At 48.9% G+C, this 18,490-nt stretch overlaps 1 protein-coding gene across 1 annotated transcript in view; it reads right to left on the bottom strand.

Moving 5' to 3' along the window:
• Positions 1-5,038: 5,038 nt before the first annotated feature.
• SEPT11 (septin 11) overlaps positions 5,039-18,490 on the bottom strand; it is a 14,694-nt gene continuing 1,242 nt past the window's right edge. The window contains exons 2-8 of the mRNA XM_010008524.1: positions 16,983-17,178; positions 14,995-15,181; positions 12,961-13,122; positions 11,447-11,543; positions 10,389-10,557; positions 6,117-6,249; positions 5,039-5,230 (exon numbers count right to left, since the gene is read on the bottom strand). Of these exons, the coding sequence (XP_010006826.1) occupies positions 5,039-5,230; positions 6,117-6,249; positions 10,389-10,557; positions 11,447-11,543; positions 12,961-13,122; positions 14,995-15,181; positions 16,983-17,149 (1,107 nt within the window). The 5' untranslated portion in view covers positions 17,150-17,178. The remainder of the gene's footprint in view (positions 5,231-6,116; positions 6,250-10,388; positions 10,558-11,446; positions 11,544-12,960; positions 13,123-14,994; positions 15,182-16,982; positions 17,179-18,490) is intronic.

Here is an 18,490-nt window from a genome sequence, read left to right as displayed (position 1 = left end):
CCCGCCCCTGCTCCACTCAGCTGGAAGGGTGGCTGAAAAAACAGCCAGCACACAACAACAAATCCAAGCCAGCTTGTATGGTCAAGTCAGACAACAAAACCCAGGAAGTAATAATATCATGCAAATGTAATGGCATGCAAGGTCAGTTAGGCTTGTGTTACCTACACCCACCCCTCCCTCCCCCAGCAGCAGGACTCTCACTACTCTAACACACCAGCTTTTCAGGGAACATGGGTTGGACACAACTCGAGGTTTTAGCCCCCTAGGGCCTGGGCTGTGACCCTTTACAGCAGTAATTCTGTAAATGAGCTTAGTTTCTGTGGACCCAGGGAGCCCTCTGAGAGCTGGGCAGGCCCTGAGGACCTCATCCAGTCAATGATGTTCACCCGAGCTGATGCCCAGCCCTGCCTCTCAGTTTAAATTTGGGGCCAAAAATTATTTACTGCTGCTGGTTTTGTCCAGAAAAATAGATGGTATCATTACCTCACACCTCCACTCACTCCTGAATGTCCAGTTGCATTACAGTCCTGTACCCAACCCTTCTTCCTCCTTGTTCCCACTCTGTTATTAGATGAGTTAATAGTTATTCATGTTAAAAAAAATAAAAAATAAAAATAAAAAGAAAGAAAACAGGTGGCAGAGACACATTACTGCAAAAGCAGGTGAATGCAGGAACATCCTTGGCTTGACAGGCTTTATGTGAAGCTTGCACTGCAAGTTAAAAAAAAGAACAAAAAACAAAAGAAGTTAGCAATAATAGAACCCAAAACGAAGGAAAAAAAAAAACAACAAAAAAAAATCCAAAAACAAAATCAAAGAAAGCTGGGAGAGCTGACACCAGCAACCTGCTCTGATGGGTGTGCATGCAGATGGATTATGGGATGAAAAAGAAATTAAATCTCCAGGGCAGGCTCTACCCTAGCCTGTGAGCAGCAAAAGCAAAAAGAAAACCTGTGGGGGCAGAACTACTGCCCAAGCAAGCAGGTCTGCTGGCTGAGGTCACAGTCTGCACGTGGCTGGTGCCTTTAATCTCCAGTTCCTCAGGCTGTGCAGGGCTGGGGGGCACAGCTGCAGGTGAGCAGCCTGGGGCACCTGACACAGGTGCTCTCACAGAAGGCTGTGTGCTCAGCCTTGACCCAAACTCAGGTATCTCAGACCCCGGGCACCATGAGGTTTCCCCAGCAAACATCAGCTTTCAGAGCCCAGTTTCAGACCCCCTTCAGACATCACCAAACCTGGTTCTGAGGGGGCTCCACACGTGCCTCCCCACTGGTGCCGCGGCCGCGCGTGGGAGCTCGGGGACAGGGCACGGCCACAAGGGCCAGACCAGGCACACTGGGCTGGCAACTATTACACAGGAAGGAAACTGGAAAAAAAGGCTTTCCTCTGGTCTTCCTAAGTAGCTTGAAATAAACAGAGAGCCCAAACAGATGGTCCCAGCTCCTGTGGAGAAGGGGTTTGAGGATGAGCAAGTGACATGATGGCATGTGCTGAGGCACGTGGCCATGTCCCCAACAACAGGCAAGCACCAGAAGGCTATTTTGCTGCTCTTACTTGGTTTTGCCAAGTCCATTGCCAGGAACCATCTCCAGATCGTTCAGGTTTGAAGCACAGCCCCATCCCAAAGTGATGGCAGGGGCTGGATAAGCAAGCTCAGCACTTCAGAAAAGTACTCGAGCATGTGTCTGTCCTACAGCCCCACAAGTGTCTGAGGGACACAGATGTGCTGTCCTGGAACCAGCACACTGCTGCCATCAGAGCTTCAGCAGTTTTAGATGAAAAAAAAAGCATAAGCTACAGGAAGCTGAGAAACGGGTGATGAAAAAAGAAGGTATAAAAAGCCAAGTTGTTCCTACAAGGAATAGCCTGGAAATCAAGTGGGCCAAGTTCCCCCTCACGGAGTGAGGCCAGCAACAGATTTCACATGGAGCTTTGCCTCTGGCTTGCACAGCACAATGGAAGGTCTCTTGACCAAGTTGGAGAAATCTGATCCCACCTGGAGAAAGCATTCCCATCAAGTACTTTCTGGGGAGGTTGCAAGGATCATGCATGGCAAGGATTTCCTCTGACAGAAGAGCCACCACAGTCCAGCACAGAGCAAGGTTGAGAGCCTTACCTATGCCAACTGCAGCTTCTCATGAGAGTGCAAGGAGAAACTGAAAGCCTTTAGAAAAAAACAAGGTGTGCTACAGAGCAGAAGCACCACCTTTCAAGCCTCTGTTAGTAACTCAGACACTAAGGACCAATGGAAGCAGTTACAGCACCTGGTGTGGAGCAACACTGAAAGGACACACTAAGACACGTTCCTCGTGGCTGAATTTCTGTGAATGCAGCAGCAAAGCAGAAACTGTGTTTGCCATGGTCACTGGAAACACCCATGGATCACACCCACAGCACTGTGCATGTGCCAGCCAACTTCACAGAAGCAAGCAGTAGCTATCACTGACTACCCAAGCTCCCAAACTCCCCAGATCATTATATACTGCACTGGTCTCATATCCAGGAGGTGAAAAAACTGCAGAGTTCTTAAAAATATTAAGCTACTAACTATGTTAGAGACAAGGAAGAGAGTTTTCAAAGTTCTTTGTAGGCAACAGGTCACCCTGTCACCATGAGAGAAGACCAGTGTCCCAGCCTGTCCCATTTCCAGGTCTCATCCAGAGGGGACCCCAGCATGCATGGACATTTGCTGCTGACATGAGCTGTTTCTACAGCCCAGCAGGACCCTGACCACTGTGTCCTGACTCCTTCACCCCAGCAGAGCATGCAGCACACAAGCACCCTGTGCAGTTAGCACAAAGCAGCAGGGCTCCATAGGAGCTACATCCATGTACATCAGAGGAGGAACCAGCCCCAGGCCCTCCCCACCTTCCCTAGGGAAGCCAGGGCAGAAGCAACAAGCAACAGGTACCAAACCAGCAGCAGAGACAGGAGACGTGCAGTGAGCAGCAGCAAAACTTCCCAAAGTATAAAAATATACTAGTATATCTGCAATACAACTGAGCCCCACAGGGTCAAGCTGTGAGACAGCCCAGACCTGGCTTATGTTCACAGATGAGCAAGGAGATGAGAGTGTCTGTACCACAGCCCTGTGAGCAGTTTGGTTCTTCCAACAGAGACAGCTTAGGAGGCTACTCCAAGAGTAACTGCCAGAGTCTGTGAAGGAGCTCACCCCTCTGCTACTGACTCTTAGGAGAAGTGTGGAACTGTCCCTTTTGTGTGGAGCTTAACGAAGCATTTCCCAGGGAGATTTGCTCCATCACCACCTCTACAGCCTTCCCATGGCAAGTATCAACTAGTGCTTTTACCCCAGCTGACCCTGAAAGGACTTGCATGGACTATTTCCTTACTGGATAGAGAAAAAGTGGGTGGAAATTACAAAAGGAGGCCTGAAAGCAGCCCCTGCCACAGGACCCAGTCTTGCTGCACTAGACAAACACCATGCACAGCCTCCTCCACCTCACTGACCAGATCACATCTAGGTAGACCATGTGTCCTGGCTTTTAAAGCACGGTGAAGTAGTCAGGATCAGGTAAGAAGCAGGGCTCTCCTGCACTAACAGTAAGCTGAACACAGCCACCCCCAAGCCCAGGCTGCCAGGAGGAGGCCAATCTAGAGCTCAAGGCTCTCAGCAGAGCTCTGCTGGGACTCAACTCTGAGCCCAAGCCAATGGCAACATTCCTCCAGTTTCAACCAAAATGGAGAGCATCTCAAAGTCCTGCCTCCAAATACTGACCATGGAACAGACTCTGTCCACAGATGCACTTGGTGCCTACTACTGTGCTGCCATCTCAGAGTAATGGAGGGGAAAGGATTGCTCTTCTAGCATACCAATATAAAATAGAGAGTAGAGCCATTATCTTACTAAAAGGTTATGGCTTTCTTAGCTTATTACATCAACTCGATACAAATGCCCTTTACCTACAATTATGGTACCATAGTAGTTTGGTTTTTCATAAAAAATAAAGCAAACCCCAAAGTTACTGCCTTTAAAGCAGGCTTCCAGGTGTCCACTTTTGGCACCAGCCATTTCCCATGTAAAAATAACATGGTGGTTTTGGTTTCTAATCTACTTCTATTTACAACTATAACCTAAGGAATGGGAACTGGACACTACTTGTGGGTGAAAAAAAGGGCAGGTAGACACCCCCTTAATAATGTTGGCTCAGGTAGATACATCTGAGTCCAGAACAACCCAGAGCTGTTCCAGAAGATGCTGGGACAGATCACAGGCCAAACCTCCACAATCCTATTGCTCTCCCATACCAGTCAGAATTGGACATAGAACTGGGAGGTACTCTTCTAGAGAAAAATTAAGATCATGTCCCTGGCCCACCCTTTAGAAAAAAAATATTTTATTTGATCAGGCTGATAAAAGCCCAGTTTCCAGTCTGGTAGTGGGGAAAAGCAAATACAGACATGCAGGAAGAAAGAAAAAACAACCTCCCAAAGTGTAACAAACCCCACAGAGGATGTGGGTGACAGCAGCTTACTTTTTCTTGTCCTTGTCTTTCTTGGTTTGTTGAGAACCTGCCTGCTGAGCCTGTGACTGTAATAGCTGAGCTGCTGCCTTCTTCTTTTGAAAGTTGTTGAGCTCTTCCTCAAGTTCCTTCTTTTTGTCTTCCACTTTTTTCTTCTCTTCTTGGTGAGTCCTCTTTAGATGGTCAAACTTTTCATGAAGCTGCCAGGACAGAGACAATGAGAACTGGATGGGAAGAGAACATTTCCCCCCACCATGCCTGAAGCAGTTCCACTGGCTCTGAGGCCCTGGCCTGCCCCAAGCATGCCTCCCTTTGTGAGGAAAGCCCTGCAGCTAGCACACTGTAGGTCTCTGAACACTTCTAAACACTCCCCCATGTTCCATCCTTACGGCTTTGTGGACTCTCTCATGCTCATACCAACAAGAAAAAGTGGCCGTGGCCACCCAGGGTCTCTTCTCTGTGCCTCTCTAGGAGCACATGCTCCTCCACGAGACCCAAGAAACAGTTCCCTCATCTAAAGTGTAACAAACCCCACAGAGGATGTGGGTGACAGCAGCTTACTTTTTCTTGTCCTTGTCTTTCTTGGTTTGTTGAGAACCTGCCTGCTGAGCCTGTGACTGTAATAGCTGAGCTGCTGCCTTCTTCTTTTGAAAGTTGTTGAGCTCTTCCTCAAGTTCCTTCTTTTTGTCTTCCACTTTTTTCTTCTCTTCTTGGTGAGTCCTCTTTAGATGGTCAAACTTTTCATGAAGCTGCCAGGACAGAGACAATGAGAACTGGATGGGAAGAGAACATTTCCCCCCACCATGCCTGAAGCAGTTCCACTGGCTCTGAGGCCCTGGCCTGCCCCAAGCATGCCTCCCTTTGTGAGGAAAGCCCTGCAGCTAGCACACTGTAGGTCTCTGAACACTTCTAAACTCCCCCATGTTCCATCCTTATCCATCCTTACGGCTTTGTGGACTCTCTCATGCTCATACCAACAAGAAAAAGTGGCCGTGGCCACCCAGGGTCTCTTCTCTGTGCCTCTCTAGGAGCACATGCTCCTCCACGAGACCCAAGAAACAGTTCCCTCATCTAACAAGATGCCTGCATTTTGTCTGTCCCACAGGAACCAGTGCCAACCCACACGTAACAAGCAAATCATGGCTGAGCAGCACTTCAGGCCCTCTGGGAACTCCTTGTCTAGACTCACTGAAAGCCTCCAGATAGGTGTGACTGCTAAAGGACAGCACTGGCTGAAGATCCACTGCAAATCAACATGACTTGGAGCAGCAAACATCTTCTCTCCTTTAGGTGGGACTGAAGAGATGAGAGAGCAGAGAGGATGTCCCCAGCACAGCAAGGCTGCATTTCTGGGGGGTATGCAGCAGCAGCTACTGTCACACTGCAGCACCTCCCACTTGCTCCATGGTATGTACTCTCTTCCAGCTGTCCAAAACCAGGGAATACTCCTGGGGGAAGGACTTGTGCAGCAGAGTGATGCCACAAGTCCACGGCAGGACCGGGAACTGAGCTCTTATCTGCTGCTTGAGACTCTCTATGCACAAGGACCTTTGCAGGCTTGATGTTGGAATCTGATGTTGGAAAAGCCTCAGCCTAAACCCTCACACACCATCCTCTGCATTACCAAATACTCACATCTTTCTCTGCTTCCTTCAGCTCTGCTTCTTTCTCCTTCACCCGCATGACGAACATCTGCCTCATTTCGTCCTCCTTCTTCTGGAGCTCACCCAGGAACTCGTTCCTCTTTGCTTCGTATGTCTCTTGGAGACTGTTAAAACCACCATAAAAACAAACAGTCAGAGCTGTGTTTCAAGCACAGTCATGAATTTCCAGCCTTTGGTGATCTTGCTGCATTGTGTTGTCACAAAACATCCATCAGCAACGTGACAAGAGGCACCATCACCTCCACCAAAACCAGTCCTGGCTTGCTAGGTGGCAGCAGTGGGAGGCAAATGGGCAAGCCAGCTCACTGGGAATCACTTACCAGGCAGAACAACTGTCCTCAAAAACACACAGCCACTAGGCAAGCATCTACAGCCATCTCTGATGCTCACATGGCTTGTGATCTGTTTACAGAGCCACATCTTCTCGCTTCTCCCACTGTCTGGAATCTCTTCATTTGAAGAGCAAGGTTTGTGGGCCAGAGACAGGTGCAAAAGCTGGCTTTAGGTAGCACATGAAGCAAGACACTAACACAGAGTAAAACTCATTTTCATTACTCATTGCTAGTGGATTCAGGGGCTCTATTTAGGTAAAGCCACCTTGGGAGACCTCTTTCTCCTTTAGCTGGTAAGGGAGGTTAAGCCTTCACTACCAAGCTGCAGCATTCCCCCTCCAAACAACCACATCACTGGATTCCTTCATTCCTTTCTTCCCCCTCTATTTCTTGGCATTCCTTTCTTCCCCCAGTGCTGAGACACTGCAGCAAAGATCTGGGACACAAAATATGTTGTCCATGCACCTCGGAGATTTTCAGAGCCTCATAGGAACTCCAAATGCCAAATTCCTCCTCATTTCAGTCCTTAAATGGATTTGGGTATTTCAGCCATAATGATAGTGTGGGAATGACAAGTATTTCCCCCAAGATCCTTTTTCTAAGATGCATTTTTTAAATGAGAACTCCACTGGTATCACACAGATGGGTTGCATCCGTGTGCCTAAGGAACACATGAACCACTGGGCCAGTGGAACAACTTCATCCCATTAAAGCCAAGCTTTATGCCTTTCCTGGGACAGGGTGGGGGGTTTGGGCAGATTTTTTTTATTACCTGGTTTTGTTGGAGTTCTTTTCTGGGGTGCAGGGTGTTGAGCTGGGGAAGAAAACAACAGATAGACCCTACACTTGGTTTTAACACTGCTAAGTGATGGGCACTTCAGTTGCCTTCTAAAAGATGGGATGCTCAGAGCAGCTCTTGCACATCACTGGCCACCCTGGAGGACTCACACAATTCCAGAGGACCACACCAGCTTCCCAAACGTTGAAGCAAAAATGCTGATTGTAAAAATGACTGCAATCTTTTCATGGGAGAACAGGTATCTTTGAATTCTTAACTACATCAGGAACCAGATCACAGACAGCAGGTAAGAGATCAGAAGACTCAAATCAAAACCTTCCTAAAATACAGTCTTAGATTTAATGCTCTGACTGCAGACAATTAAAATTCAGAAACCCTTCTGAAAGGTCTGGCTAGAATGTAGGAAATCCCTGAAGGCAGATGAGCCCTCACTGCTCAGTGAGCAAAAACTGGATCTGCAATTAGGGACACACTGTCCTAGGAAGCAGCAGAGCCTTGCAGACCAAAACGGGAAACTGCTCCCTGCTCATTGTGGCCTGTGTAGCAAACAATTTATGGCAAAGTTCCATTCCAAAAACACAGTGCCAGGTGATGGGCAAGCAGGACAAGGCTGGTAGGAGTGAGGGTGGCAGGGGCTTGCTGGAAAATTGTCTCAGGTTCAATGCTAATCCCAGCTTCAAGCTTAAAAATAAATCAGCAGCTTAGCCCCAAAGGAAAGGCAGGGAGCTTAATGCTCTGCCACAGAAGAAAAGTTCTCAGAGAAACTGGCCCAGCAGCTCCAGGCTGCATGTGAAAAAAACACTTACAGCCCTAAGGAATAACAGTCCAAACCAACTGGGATCCCTGCAGCTTCTCACAGACCAAGATGACAAGGGAATTTGCTTTTTAAGTATACAAACACATGAACCTAGATTACAAGAGTAACTTGATTCCCCATCACCACCCACACACTGAATGATACCAGTGCAAATCATTTTTCTTGCAAAAATAATGGTGAGAAAATGAATCAGAGCAGTGGAGCAATCAGTCCACAAGAGATGCAGGACAGCAGAAGGGTCTCCATGCAACAGGAGGGCCCCATTTCACAGAGCAGATGCCTATGGGGACACTGCTGCTCCCTCCTCCCCTCCTGCAGCTTGGACAAGCAGTGGGGGGCTCTGCCAGCAAGGTGGGGCTCATGCCCATGGCCTCCCATTCCACGCCTTGTTCAAGCACCTACAAAGCACCAATTCAGGAATTGTCAGCTGCAAAGGACCTCTAGAGATCCCCTTCCTCTCTAGAGGTCCCAGGGCTCTGTCACCTTCACCGTAAAGAAGTTTTTCCTCATATTTTCCTCAATGGCACTTCCCATGTTCCAGGGTCTTTTGCCCTGCTCACCCCCAGATCTACAACATGGTCCCTGGTCCTGGCTGAAGAGGGGTGGTCCCTGTGGCTCTCAGGGCCCAGACCAGGAGGAAAATCATGCTTTTGATCCCTGGTCTCAGAGGAAGAGCAGAAAGAGCCAAACGTCCTGTTTGCCTCATTTCAGATATACATCAGCCTTGGCCAAACAGCTTGGGATCATGGGGCTTGTTTGTTTATTGGAAGGAGGAGGCACCCAGAGAGAACTGCTCTGAACTAGCATGTACCAGATGGAGAAATTATGTACATTTTCATTTCCTTTCTACTTATAGCTTGGTCAAAAGAGGCCTCATGCACAGGAAGCAATGGAAATTCCTCAGATTCCTCAAAGGGTAGGGCTGAGCCCATCTTAAGCCATTACTCTCCAGAAAGGAAATCCAATAAAGCTTCACACTTGAGCACAAGTAACAGAATCAACTGATTCCAGCAGAGTTCCTGAGCTGCAAAATAAATGCAGCTGCACAAACTCAGCAAGTAACAAAACCCTGAACTGATGCAAACTCCACGTTGTGGCACAGACCTTGCTGGGCTCACCATGGAATGCTGTGTTCCAGAAACATGAACACAAGGGCCCCCAACCTGCCTTCTGCTTTGGAGCCCACCTGGCTTTTTCCTGGGGAGGATCAGAGGTGATCCATGCCCATGGTGATCTGCCCCAGTCATCTGCATGGCTGCCATCTCAGGGAGTGGCACACCAGTTCTGGACATGCATGTGTGTTATGGGGGGAAAACCCACAATGATACACATTTAACTCTGCCTGCCTTCCCCCAGGGCACACAGGAGCTTGGGATGTTGCTAAGACAGGGAGTGCAACTACTGGGGGAAAAGTTGGGGAGGAATGGGAAACAGGAAATGAAAGGAAAAAAAAAACAAACACTCCCTCACAAATTCCCACACAGCTGTTGTATCTGGCTAAGGACTTGAGCTTCAGACCAATAAAGCTGTCAGATGGCACAAACTCTGTGGCTGGTAGCAAGCCAAACCTCAAGCATCAAACCGTGGCACCCTCTTCACAGCACACCTTGGGCCTCCCTCCAGGAGGGTCAACAAGAACATTTATCCCAGGATTATCCCTTTAGTAACCAGTTATACCTCAACACGAGTCATCTTTATCCCAGCAGGGATACAGCTGCACTTTTCAAGCCCAGCAATTTCACATGGCCCTGACTTGCAGTCAAGCAGAGCTGGCTGCAAAAGACAGTTGAGTCTGCAGGCGAGGAAAGGGGACAACTAATGTGTCACCCAACCATCTCAAACCCTGTCCTTCTCCAAGGGCAAAAAGTGTCAGGAGGAATTTCTCAAGTGTTTAACAAATCTGCTTTTCAACAGACTCACTCAGGTCTCCACAAAGCTCCCAGCACTGCCAGGAGAAAGGTGAACCTAAGCTGCACCTAAGGCTGGACAGTTCACAGGTTTTAGGAAAGCAAGAGAAAGAGTGGAGAAAACAACACAAAAGCCTCAACTCCCAAACCCCAAAATGAGATTCTCCCACCTTGAAAAAATGGCAGTGGTGCACATTTTCAAACTGAATTGGCTTTCTCAGTCACCTAAACCTTCCCTGTACAAACCCCTTTCCTCCCCAGCCACCCTTTGGATCTCAGCGGCTCTAGGTGACCGTGGCTATTCCCTCCCTGCTTCTTGCAAACATCAACAACCCCACACCCCTCCAATCTCCCTGCCTGCACACAGGCCTGAGTGTCACTCCCCCACCTGAAAGGCTTGCTGTCTGGATCTGTGTCCTTGAACCCCATCTCCTCCAGTTTGCAGCGCCTGTACAGCTCGTAGTGCCGGGTGTGCGTCTGCTCCCTCAGGTCCTCCATGTTCACTCGGATCAGCATCTCCCGCAGCTTCACAAAGTCACAGTGGTTTTCATTTTCAACTGCAAAAGAGACACCATCCACAGGGGGAACATGAAACCCAGAAGCCTGACGCTGCCTGGATTCTGCAGGCTCACAAGCAGAGCTCCAAGTCAGCCTGCACCAAGACGTGCTGCTGAACTGCGGGTAAAACCACGACACACCAGCACGTGGGCAACAGTTCAAGGCCCTTTGCTGGATTTGCAAGATCTGTTGTTGCCCATCTGCCACAGAGCTCCTGTCTCTATACATTTCTGCACCAGCAAGCTGAAGATCCATTTGCACACACACGATTTCCCTTCCCATTCAAATCCACTCTAAACCCAAGTCAACGACAGGTCAACAAAGCCTCAGTTTTGCAGCAGGGGTGAAAGGAAAGATTATGAGCAGACCCCACCAGACCTGTGGTGCCCCTTCTCTGTCAGTTAACCTTCTGAAGGATCCCCAATCCCCTGCTCCCCTTTGGACCTCTCCAGCTGCCCCTGCAAAGGGGCAGGTCAGGGCCACAGCTTCAAAGTCTCTCTGGCACCCAACTCCAATCTCTGTCTGGTCCCAGTTTCCTGGGAACAGCAAGAACCCAGCAGGATGCATGTGAGGCCCAAGCCTTCACAAACATAAGCTGTGGCTTCAGCTGTGTATCCAGTTGGAGGATGGCCCAGCAAGCTGCAGGGGAACATCTGCAGAGCAACTGTGCAGAACTCACCAAGCTTTTCTCAGTAACACACCCTGCTTAGGTTGACACCACAACCTTCCCACCAAACCCCCACATCTAGATTGCAAAGCCCTGATTTTAAGGAGAAGTCTTAGAGCTTTCTCAAGACAGATTTTGACAGGGACCACACGGCTACCAATGCACCCTTCATTAGAATGGGACAGGATGACAAGGTATTTTTTGTGCTTCTGGTAACATACCCTGCACAACACCCCAGGGGTACTGCCTGGCTTTTGCCATCTTATTGCCAATCTTCACTTCTTCAGTGCTGCCAACCACAGCAAAAGGAAGGTGGACCTACAAAAGGAAAGGGACAACAAGGTTAGTGATTTCCTTTGTTGCATTGCCAGGGATTGTTTCTGAAGGAAACTGTTTACTGTGGCAGCTGTGCTAGATTGAAGTGGCTTGAATGCCTTTCCAATTCAGCTGGTGTTTTAGAAAGAGCAGCAGCATGATCTGGATGAGAAATCTGCTGAGATTGAAAGCCCAACATTCTGAAGTCCTAAAAATTTAAGATATGCACATATTTTTCCTGTAATTACAAAGAGTTACTATCTGAAGCACAGAACTCTTAAGAACTGGAATTAAATTTCAGCAGTGAGGAAAAATAACTGTCAAACAAAAAGAAGGAAAAGCAAGTAGATCCACCCAAGGCAGACTGAGAAATAAGGGGTTTCTGCTGCTAGAAAAAAATGCTAATGCTTCCTCTTAAATAGGGCAAAGCTACCAGCAAGGGGAAGAACGGAGCTGACCCAGCCCTGGGCTGGCACCCAGTCTCTCCACGGGTGTGGTGGTGACAATCTGGGACCTGAAGGGCTGGGCACAAGCTCTGGGAGGGAGTGCTGGGTCAGCCAAGCCATGGTCACAGGCTGGGTGGGAGGGGAAGTTGGCAAATGGCAGAGATGTGATTAGCAAAGGAGTTTCCCAGCAGCTGGGCTGCACCAGGGGAAGGCAAACCCCAGGCTGCACACGCTGCATCCTGGCAGAGTCATGTCCCTTCTCCATGCCAGCTTCTCCCTGCTGAGAGTACAATGCAGACAGGGACAAGAGGGAGGCAATACAGAGGCCTGGAGAGGGTCTGATACCCATCTGGTCATGGCAATTACTCCAGGACCTTGTCATGCACATCACTGACAGAAACCCTGAGCTCAGGTTCTTCCCCTTGTGCTCCGAGTCAGGCCCATGGGAAAGAGCTGTTTCCCTCTGTAAGCCCCACTAAAACATTTTGTCTACCCCCAATGCCATCTCTGCAGCAAGGGGGAGGGGGTGAAAGCCAGAGCCCTTGCTGTTGATGGCCACTGCCAGGTTGGGAGCTGGAACATCACTGACGACACCCCCGCTCTCACCGGAAAGCAAAACAAAGGCACCAGTTACTCATCTCCCTCTAAAGCAAGAACTGGTCGTTTGGGACAGGAAACCCAAACCCCAGCCCTTTGCCCTGACCACATCAGGGCCCTGCCTCCCATCCTCTTCCTCTTCTGAGACAGGAATACTGCAACAGGGGAAGGATATGCAAAAATGCTCAGAGAATTGTTTGCTATACAATGAATTATATCAGGCCAAGAGGCCCACACGACAGGTACCTCCAGCTCCAAAAGCCTCTGGCCAGCCTGGTATCTGTCCCTAGACTGAAGTTTTAAAGCCAAAATGTGCCCTAGCATCACAGATGGGTCCACACCAACCAAGGCAAGCAAAGCCCCCCAGACAAACATACACTCATCGTGGCATTTATCTCAGCCACTGTCTCCTCATCCGTGGGGAACTGGTAGATCTGGACGCCGTTGCTGACCAGCTCGCTCATGATCTTGCTCTTGAACTTGTGCAACTCGTTTTTTGCAATGGTGTCAGCCTTGGCAATGATGGGGATGATGTTCACCTGCAAGACAAAGACAAGCAGCTCCACATCCAGGACTGCCCGCGCTGTGTCAGCGGGAGAGGAAGGGGAGCAACCTGCACCCTGCAGACACAGCTCCACAAGGGCCACCAGCCACTGCCCCCAGAGCAGGAGACCTTCCCTTGGGCACCACCACCTCAGACAGGATTTTCAGGCAGTGGTGATGGCCCTAAAAAGAAGTCAACTGCAATTTGGCAACATGTTCTTTCCTGCCCTATTCCCCTCCTCACCCAAACTCACTGGGCAGGAAATGCTCTCATAGATCATCACAAGCAGCTCCAAAAACATAAAAAAGGAAATCACCACCTTCTCTTCTGCTCTGCAGCAGGCTGGATTATTGCAAGAGACACGTGGAAATTAAAGATCAGTTACTGACTCTCTTCCCCAGAGAGGCTGTTTGCAACACTGGCAGGATGGCCAACAGCAACACCATCGAGGAGCAGAGGTGAGAGCAGAGTCCCCTCAGGGCAGCTGGATGGACAGACACCCGGTGGGCATCACACAAGCATCTGCTTTGTTGGGAGAGGGCAAGAATCCATTAGGACAAGGAAACCTGCCCTCTTTCCCTTTCTTCTCCCTGCAAACGGGCAATTCTTGGATCTTGCAGGATTTGCTCTCCCTTGCAACAGCAGACAGAAGTGAGGAAGATGTTGACATGGACCTATATGAAGGGATTTTAACTACAGTGCGTGAAAATCCTCTTATATTAAATCCCCCTTTTGCCAAGAGATAAAACAGCAATGCCAATTTTGGGGTAAAACTTCATAACCCTAATTTAAGTTGAATAGGGCAGGGATCCTTCTCCATCACTGCATAAAACCCAATCGATGGGCCACTCTAGGAAACAAAGAGCCATTGTCATCATTACTGTTCTGCAGAGTCAGGATCCAATGTGCCAAAAGGTGCAAGGTGGACTGATTTAAATTGCTTGATCATGATGTAAAGCAGCACAGAGAAAGCTCAGTTTAAATACTCAGGTTTTAAATTTGTACCTCACTTGTTTTCCCTAGAAGAAGAGAGAGAGAATCTTCTGGCAAGTATCTAGTAGCCTGGTTTCAACCAAGCTTGGTTCCCAGTCTTGCTAGTCACGAGGATAACGGAACAAGCACATGTCAAGTAATATATTTATTCAAATTCTTCTTGTTTATCAGATTATGGTTAGAACAACACTGCATTTGCCATGGGAGATCAAATCACTGTTTGTGCCTAGCTGGATGTAGCCAGAGAATGCAGACACAGCATTTTTTTTGGTTTTTCATTTATTCGTAAGCTGACCTAAAGTGTTTTAGATGTACTTCCCATCTCATCCATGCTTAACCAAATCAGGTTTTGTACAAGAACGTAATTAATCTGTAGGATGAAGTGAAATAGAGATGGCAACCATGTCTTCGAGTGCTAGAGCTGGCAGAGTTCACCTTCAACCTCCTTTTTATTTCTGTATTTAAGACGGGAAACAGTTTTCTCTTTATTTTAACAACTGATTTTTATTTTAACAACTGATCTTTCAGTTGTGAGCAAACCTATCACTGTACCTGGCTTAATTAACACATTGGAAAGCTAAACAACAATAAAAAATTGTGGTCTCCTAATGCATCCTTATAACTTCCTCCTCTCAGAATGCTAACTTTATAGCACAGCTGTGGAGCAAGTGGTCACGTTTCCTCACCTGAGATGAGACTGGAAGAGGGTTGGAGCCCAAACTCTTAGTAAATCCCTGCAGTTGATGAAGCAGTGAATAATGACCTGCTCTAGCAGCCAGCTGAAGTGCTCACATGGCACACCTCTGCAATTCCCTGCTGCTAAACCCAGTGTTTTTCTGAGCAGGTTAAACTAAGCCTGTGGCAAGATAAGTACCTTACTGTCGAGCTTCTTCATGGTGACCAAGTCCAGGGACTTCAGCGAGTGCCCAGTTGGGGCAATGAAATACAGGCAGGCATGGATTCTGGTGTCATGGTAGTTGAACAGGGATCGTTTGATCTTCAGCTCTTCTTGCAAGTAGGCTTCAAACTGGGCATCGATGTATTCTACGATGGGCTTGTAGCTGGAGGGAGGAAACAAGGCACAGGGAAAAGCAGGGAATTCCCTGCTGAGGCAACACAGCTCACAGACAGGAACCTTCCTGAGCTGCTCTGCACCCCCTGCTGCTCTTAGGGCTCCCCCAGACTGAGCAAGTGTGGGTTTCCCCTTGGTGCACAGGGAGAGAGTATTATGGGCTTATTAGCAAGATGAAGTGACAGAGACCCTGGTCTTTAGATGCATGGAAATCACGCTGCTCTGAAAAAGAATCTTGCCCACTGAAGTCTGAGCCTTACTCTGCCAGTGCCACTGGGGATCACCTGATAGAAGAAAATGTAAGGATGAAATCATCACCTACCCTAACTTGTCCAAAAGCTTGTTTGTGATCTTAAGAAGGCAGAGAGATTCACACAGGAACTTTTCAGCCATTGAAGCCTACAAGCAAAGCACCATTTGTCTACTTTTGGGGGGACTATTCTGTTGAAGGAAAAAGGTGCATTTTAACCTGCCCTGACCTGACTGATTGTGCTTTTGGGTAAGGAAACTTGTCAGTTTGTTCCTCCCTCAGACATAGGCATGTTGCAAGGCAAGCAGGAAGGTCTTACACTGAGAGATCAGGTTAGAGAAAGCAGCATAAAAAAAACCAAAACAAAACAGAGCAAAAGAGTGGCAGGACTCAAACCTGAAGCAGAGGAAATCCCACCCACTTCAGCCATATGTCAGGCCACAGCAGAACAAAACCTGCCTCTAAGCCCTGTGACTGCCCCCCTCTCCAAGTGGAAAGTTGGAGGGGCTTCACCACTGGCTCTTCTTGTCTGCCCAGAGCAGCCAGTGCAAAGGGACTGGAACCTGCTGTGAGCACCTGCTCCTTCTCTGAGCAGCTTTTGTTCTTGCCCCAGAGCACATGGCAGCATCTGCCATGCAGAGCTCTCCTGCCAGCCTCCCTCACCCTTTAGGCTCTGCAGCATTAGTCAGGAGCAGCAGCCACAAAGCAGGAGCAACACTTGCATTCTGTTGTCAAGCTCTAGCACCAAGGAAGCCTGACAGGAATACAGCATTGTTCAAGCTTCTTAAAAATCTACAGAGAGTTTTCCTTATGGAACAGGAAGCAGAACCTGCTCCATCTCCATGCTAGCAGGGATCTTGGTGGAAACTGGGATGTTGAGCTTGTGTTTTCAAAAAGCTTGTGCTATCTACCTAGTGCCCTAACAGCTTTTGGTCAGTGCCCACACTGCCAGCCAGCCTGCCCTCACTTGGCAACATGCAGAAGATCACAAACAACCCTCCAAAGGGAGCAGGGATTACTGCAACAAGGCAAAGTGTGGCTCCAAGGTCCAGAAAAGGCATTAGCTGGTGCATTAGCCCAAATCACAGTATGACAAGTTTTAACACTACATCAGAAGGGATGGCATAGGCTGCCCAGAGTATTTACTTCGTGCATGGAACAGGAACATCAGCAGCTGGGTACAAGGCTGAAGTAATTCCCACTTCAAGGGGAAGGCTGCAGGATGGTGGGGACAGCACCTGAGTGCCAGCTGCCTCCAAGGGGCAACAGAACTGCAATTTGAACACATGCATTCAAATATCGATGTGTTTCTGCTCCTAAGCTGCAAGGAGACCAGGAGGGCAGAAACAGTGCTAGCTCTGTATCCTTCCAGCTGATCTGTTTGCTCATCACTTCACTTGCTGGTCACTTCTACCTGTCTCATGGGGCAGGCGATGCTCAGGAAACAGCCCCAGGAGCAGCGAGGGGCCCACTCCCCACAGAGGGACCTCCGAGCGCCTCGGCACCAAGGTTTTCCTTCTTCTGGCAGAGGGAGATTTACCTGTCATCCTTGTTGATTTGGTCCCCAAAGCCCACGGTGTCCACGATGGTCAGCTTCAGGCGCACGTTGCTCTCCTGCAGCTCGTAGCTCCGGGCTTTCAACCGCACGCCGGGCTCGTTGTGCGTGGCGGGGTCGCTCTCAAACTTGGTGTTGAAGAGGGTGTCCATCAAGGTCGACTTGCCAATGCCAGTTTCTCCTGAGCAGACAAAAAGGCAAGGTTAGCACGGTCTCACTGCCTCTCCTCATCTCCCCTGCAGACACGTTTGCCAGGCTGGGGAGTTGCTCCACTTAGGCAGCGACGTCCACGTGGCGAAGCAAACAATCCCTGCAGGAACAGATGCCTTTTTAGATGGTCCTCACCCTTTACCAATCCCCCAGGACCCAACCAGGGACTTCTGCAGAGGTCGGGAGGTGACAACAGCTCTGCTGCTGGGCTCCGACTGATTTCCTCCACAGGTATCTCTGCAGCACACCTGGCAGACACACCCGATCCCAGCGCCACACGCTGGGAATACAAACCCAAAATGAGCCCCTGCCCTGCAAAAGCTGCTGCCCCAACAGACATCAAGATCAACCACACGCCTTCAAGAGCTACAAGTCATCACCTGCAGGTGGAGAGCCAGGCTGCTGGGCTGGGGATGGCAAGAGAGATTTCTGGGCTGGGATTTTAATGCAAGGGTACCACAATTGCAGGCAAGGGCACCACAAGAGGCATCACCAGAGATACCAAGTGCCACTAATCTTGGGGATTTTTCAACATTTTGGGAAGGAAAGTGGCTTCTTTCACACACAGAGTGGCACGCAGGCTTTTCCGGTGACATTACTGGTAACATTTCCAGTGGGAAATGGAGGAACTGGGAGAGGATGTGTTGAGGCTTATGAGACTCCCTGAAAGGAAGCTACTAAACTGTAAGGGAGAAAGAAAATAACAAAAATAAATAAAACCATGACAGTTTTAACACTAGTTACTTGGACATTTGCTGAGTGATCTGCCCTGCTCAGAGGAGGGAAAGGACTCTTTCCATGATGAACCAGCAAATACCTGCTGCTGCTAGAACCCTCTTACTGGACTCACTGCACTGTCACTGCAGGAGAAACAACCATTCCTTTCCCACCAAAGCACTTGCTTCCTGGGGTCTTCAGCTGTTGCCTGTGGTTTCTACAATGGTAGAACCTGGCTGGTGATGCTGGCTCCTCCTGCTTGATGGCACGAGAGCCTCAGTGCTCCCCACACTGCAAGAAGCATCTGTGTTCAGGACAGCAAGAAGCTGTTCTCACTTGACAAATACTTAAATCTCTTTTTAATAGTGTAGGCTAAGTCCTGGTCCTGATATAACAGGAGCCAGCTGTAAATTCTCTCAGCTACCTGCTCTGTGGTACTTGACAGTTCATTTTGCTGGCTGTGACTTCAATCACACCCCGTGCTGGGCTCAAGAAGGTAAGTGGTTACTTACAGCCCAGCAAAAAAAAATCTAGCAGAGATATGCTTGCCCCAGCATTCCCGCCCT

The sequence above is a fragment of the Chaetura pelagica genome, unplaced genomic scaffold (genome assembly GCF_000747805.2).
Source record: "Chaetura pelagica isolate M959 unplaced genomic scaffold, ChaPel_1.0 scaffold272, whole genome shotgun sequence".
Classification (NCBI taxonomy): domain Eukaryota; kingdom Metazoa; phylum Chordata; class Aves; order Apodiformes; family Apodidae; genus Chaetura; species Chaetura pelagica.
Note: the sequence above shows the minus strand (reverse complement) of the source record. Positions and strands in the feature narration are given on the sequence as shown.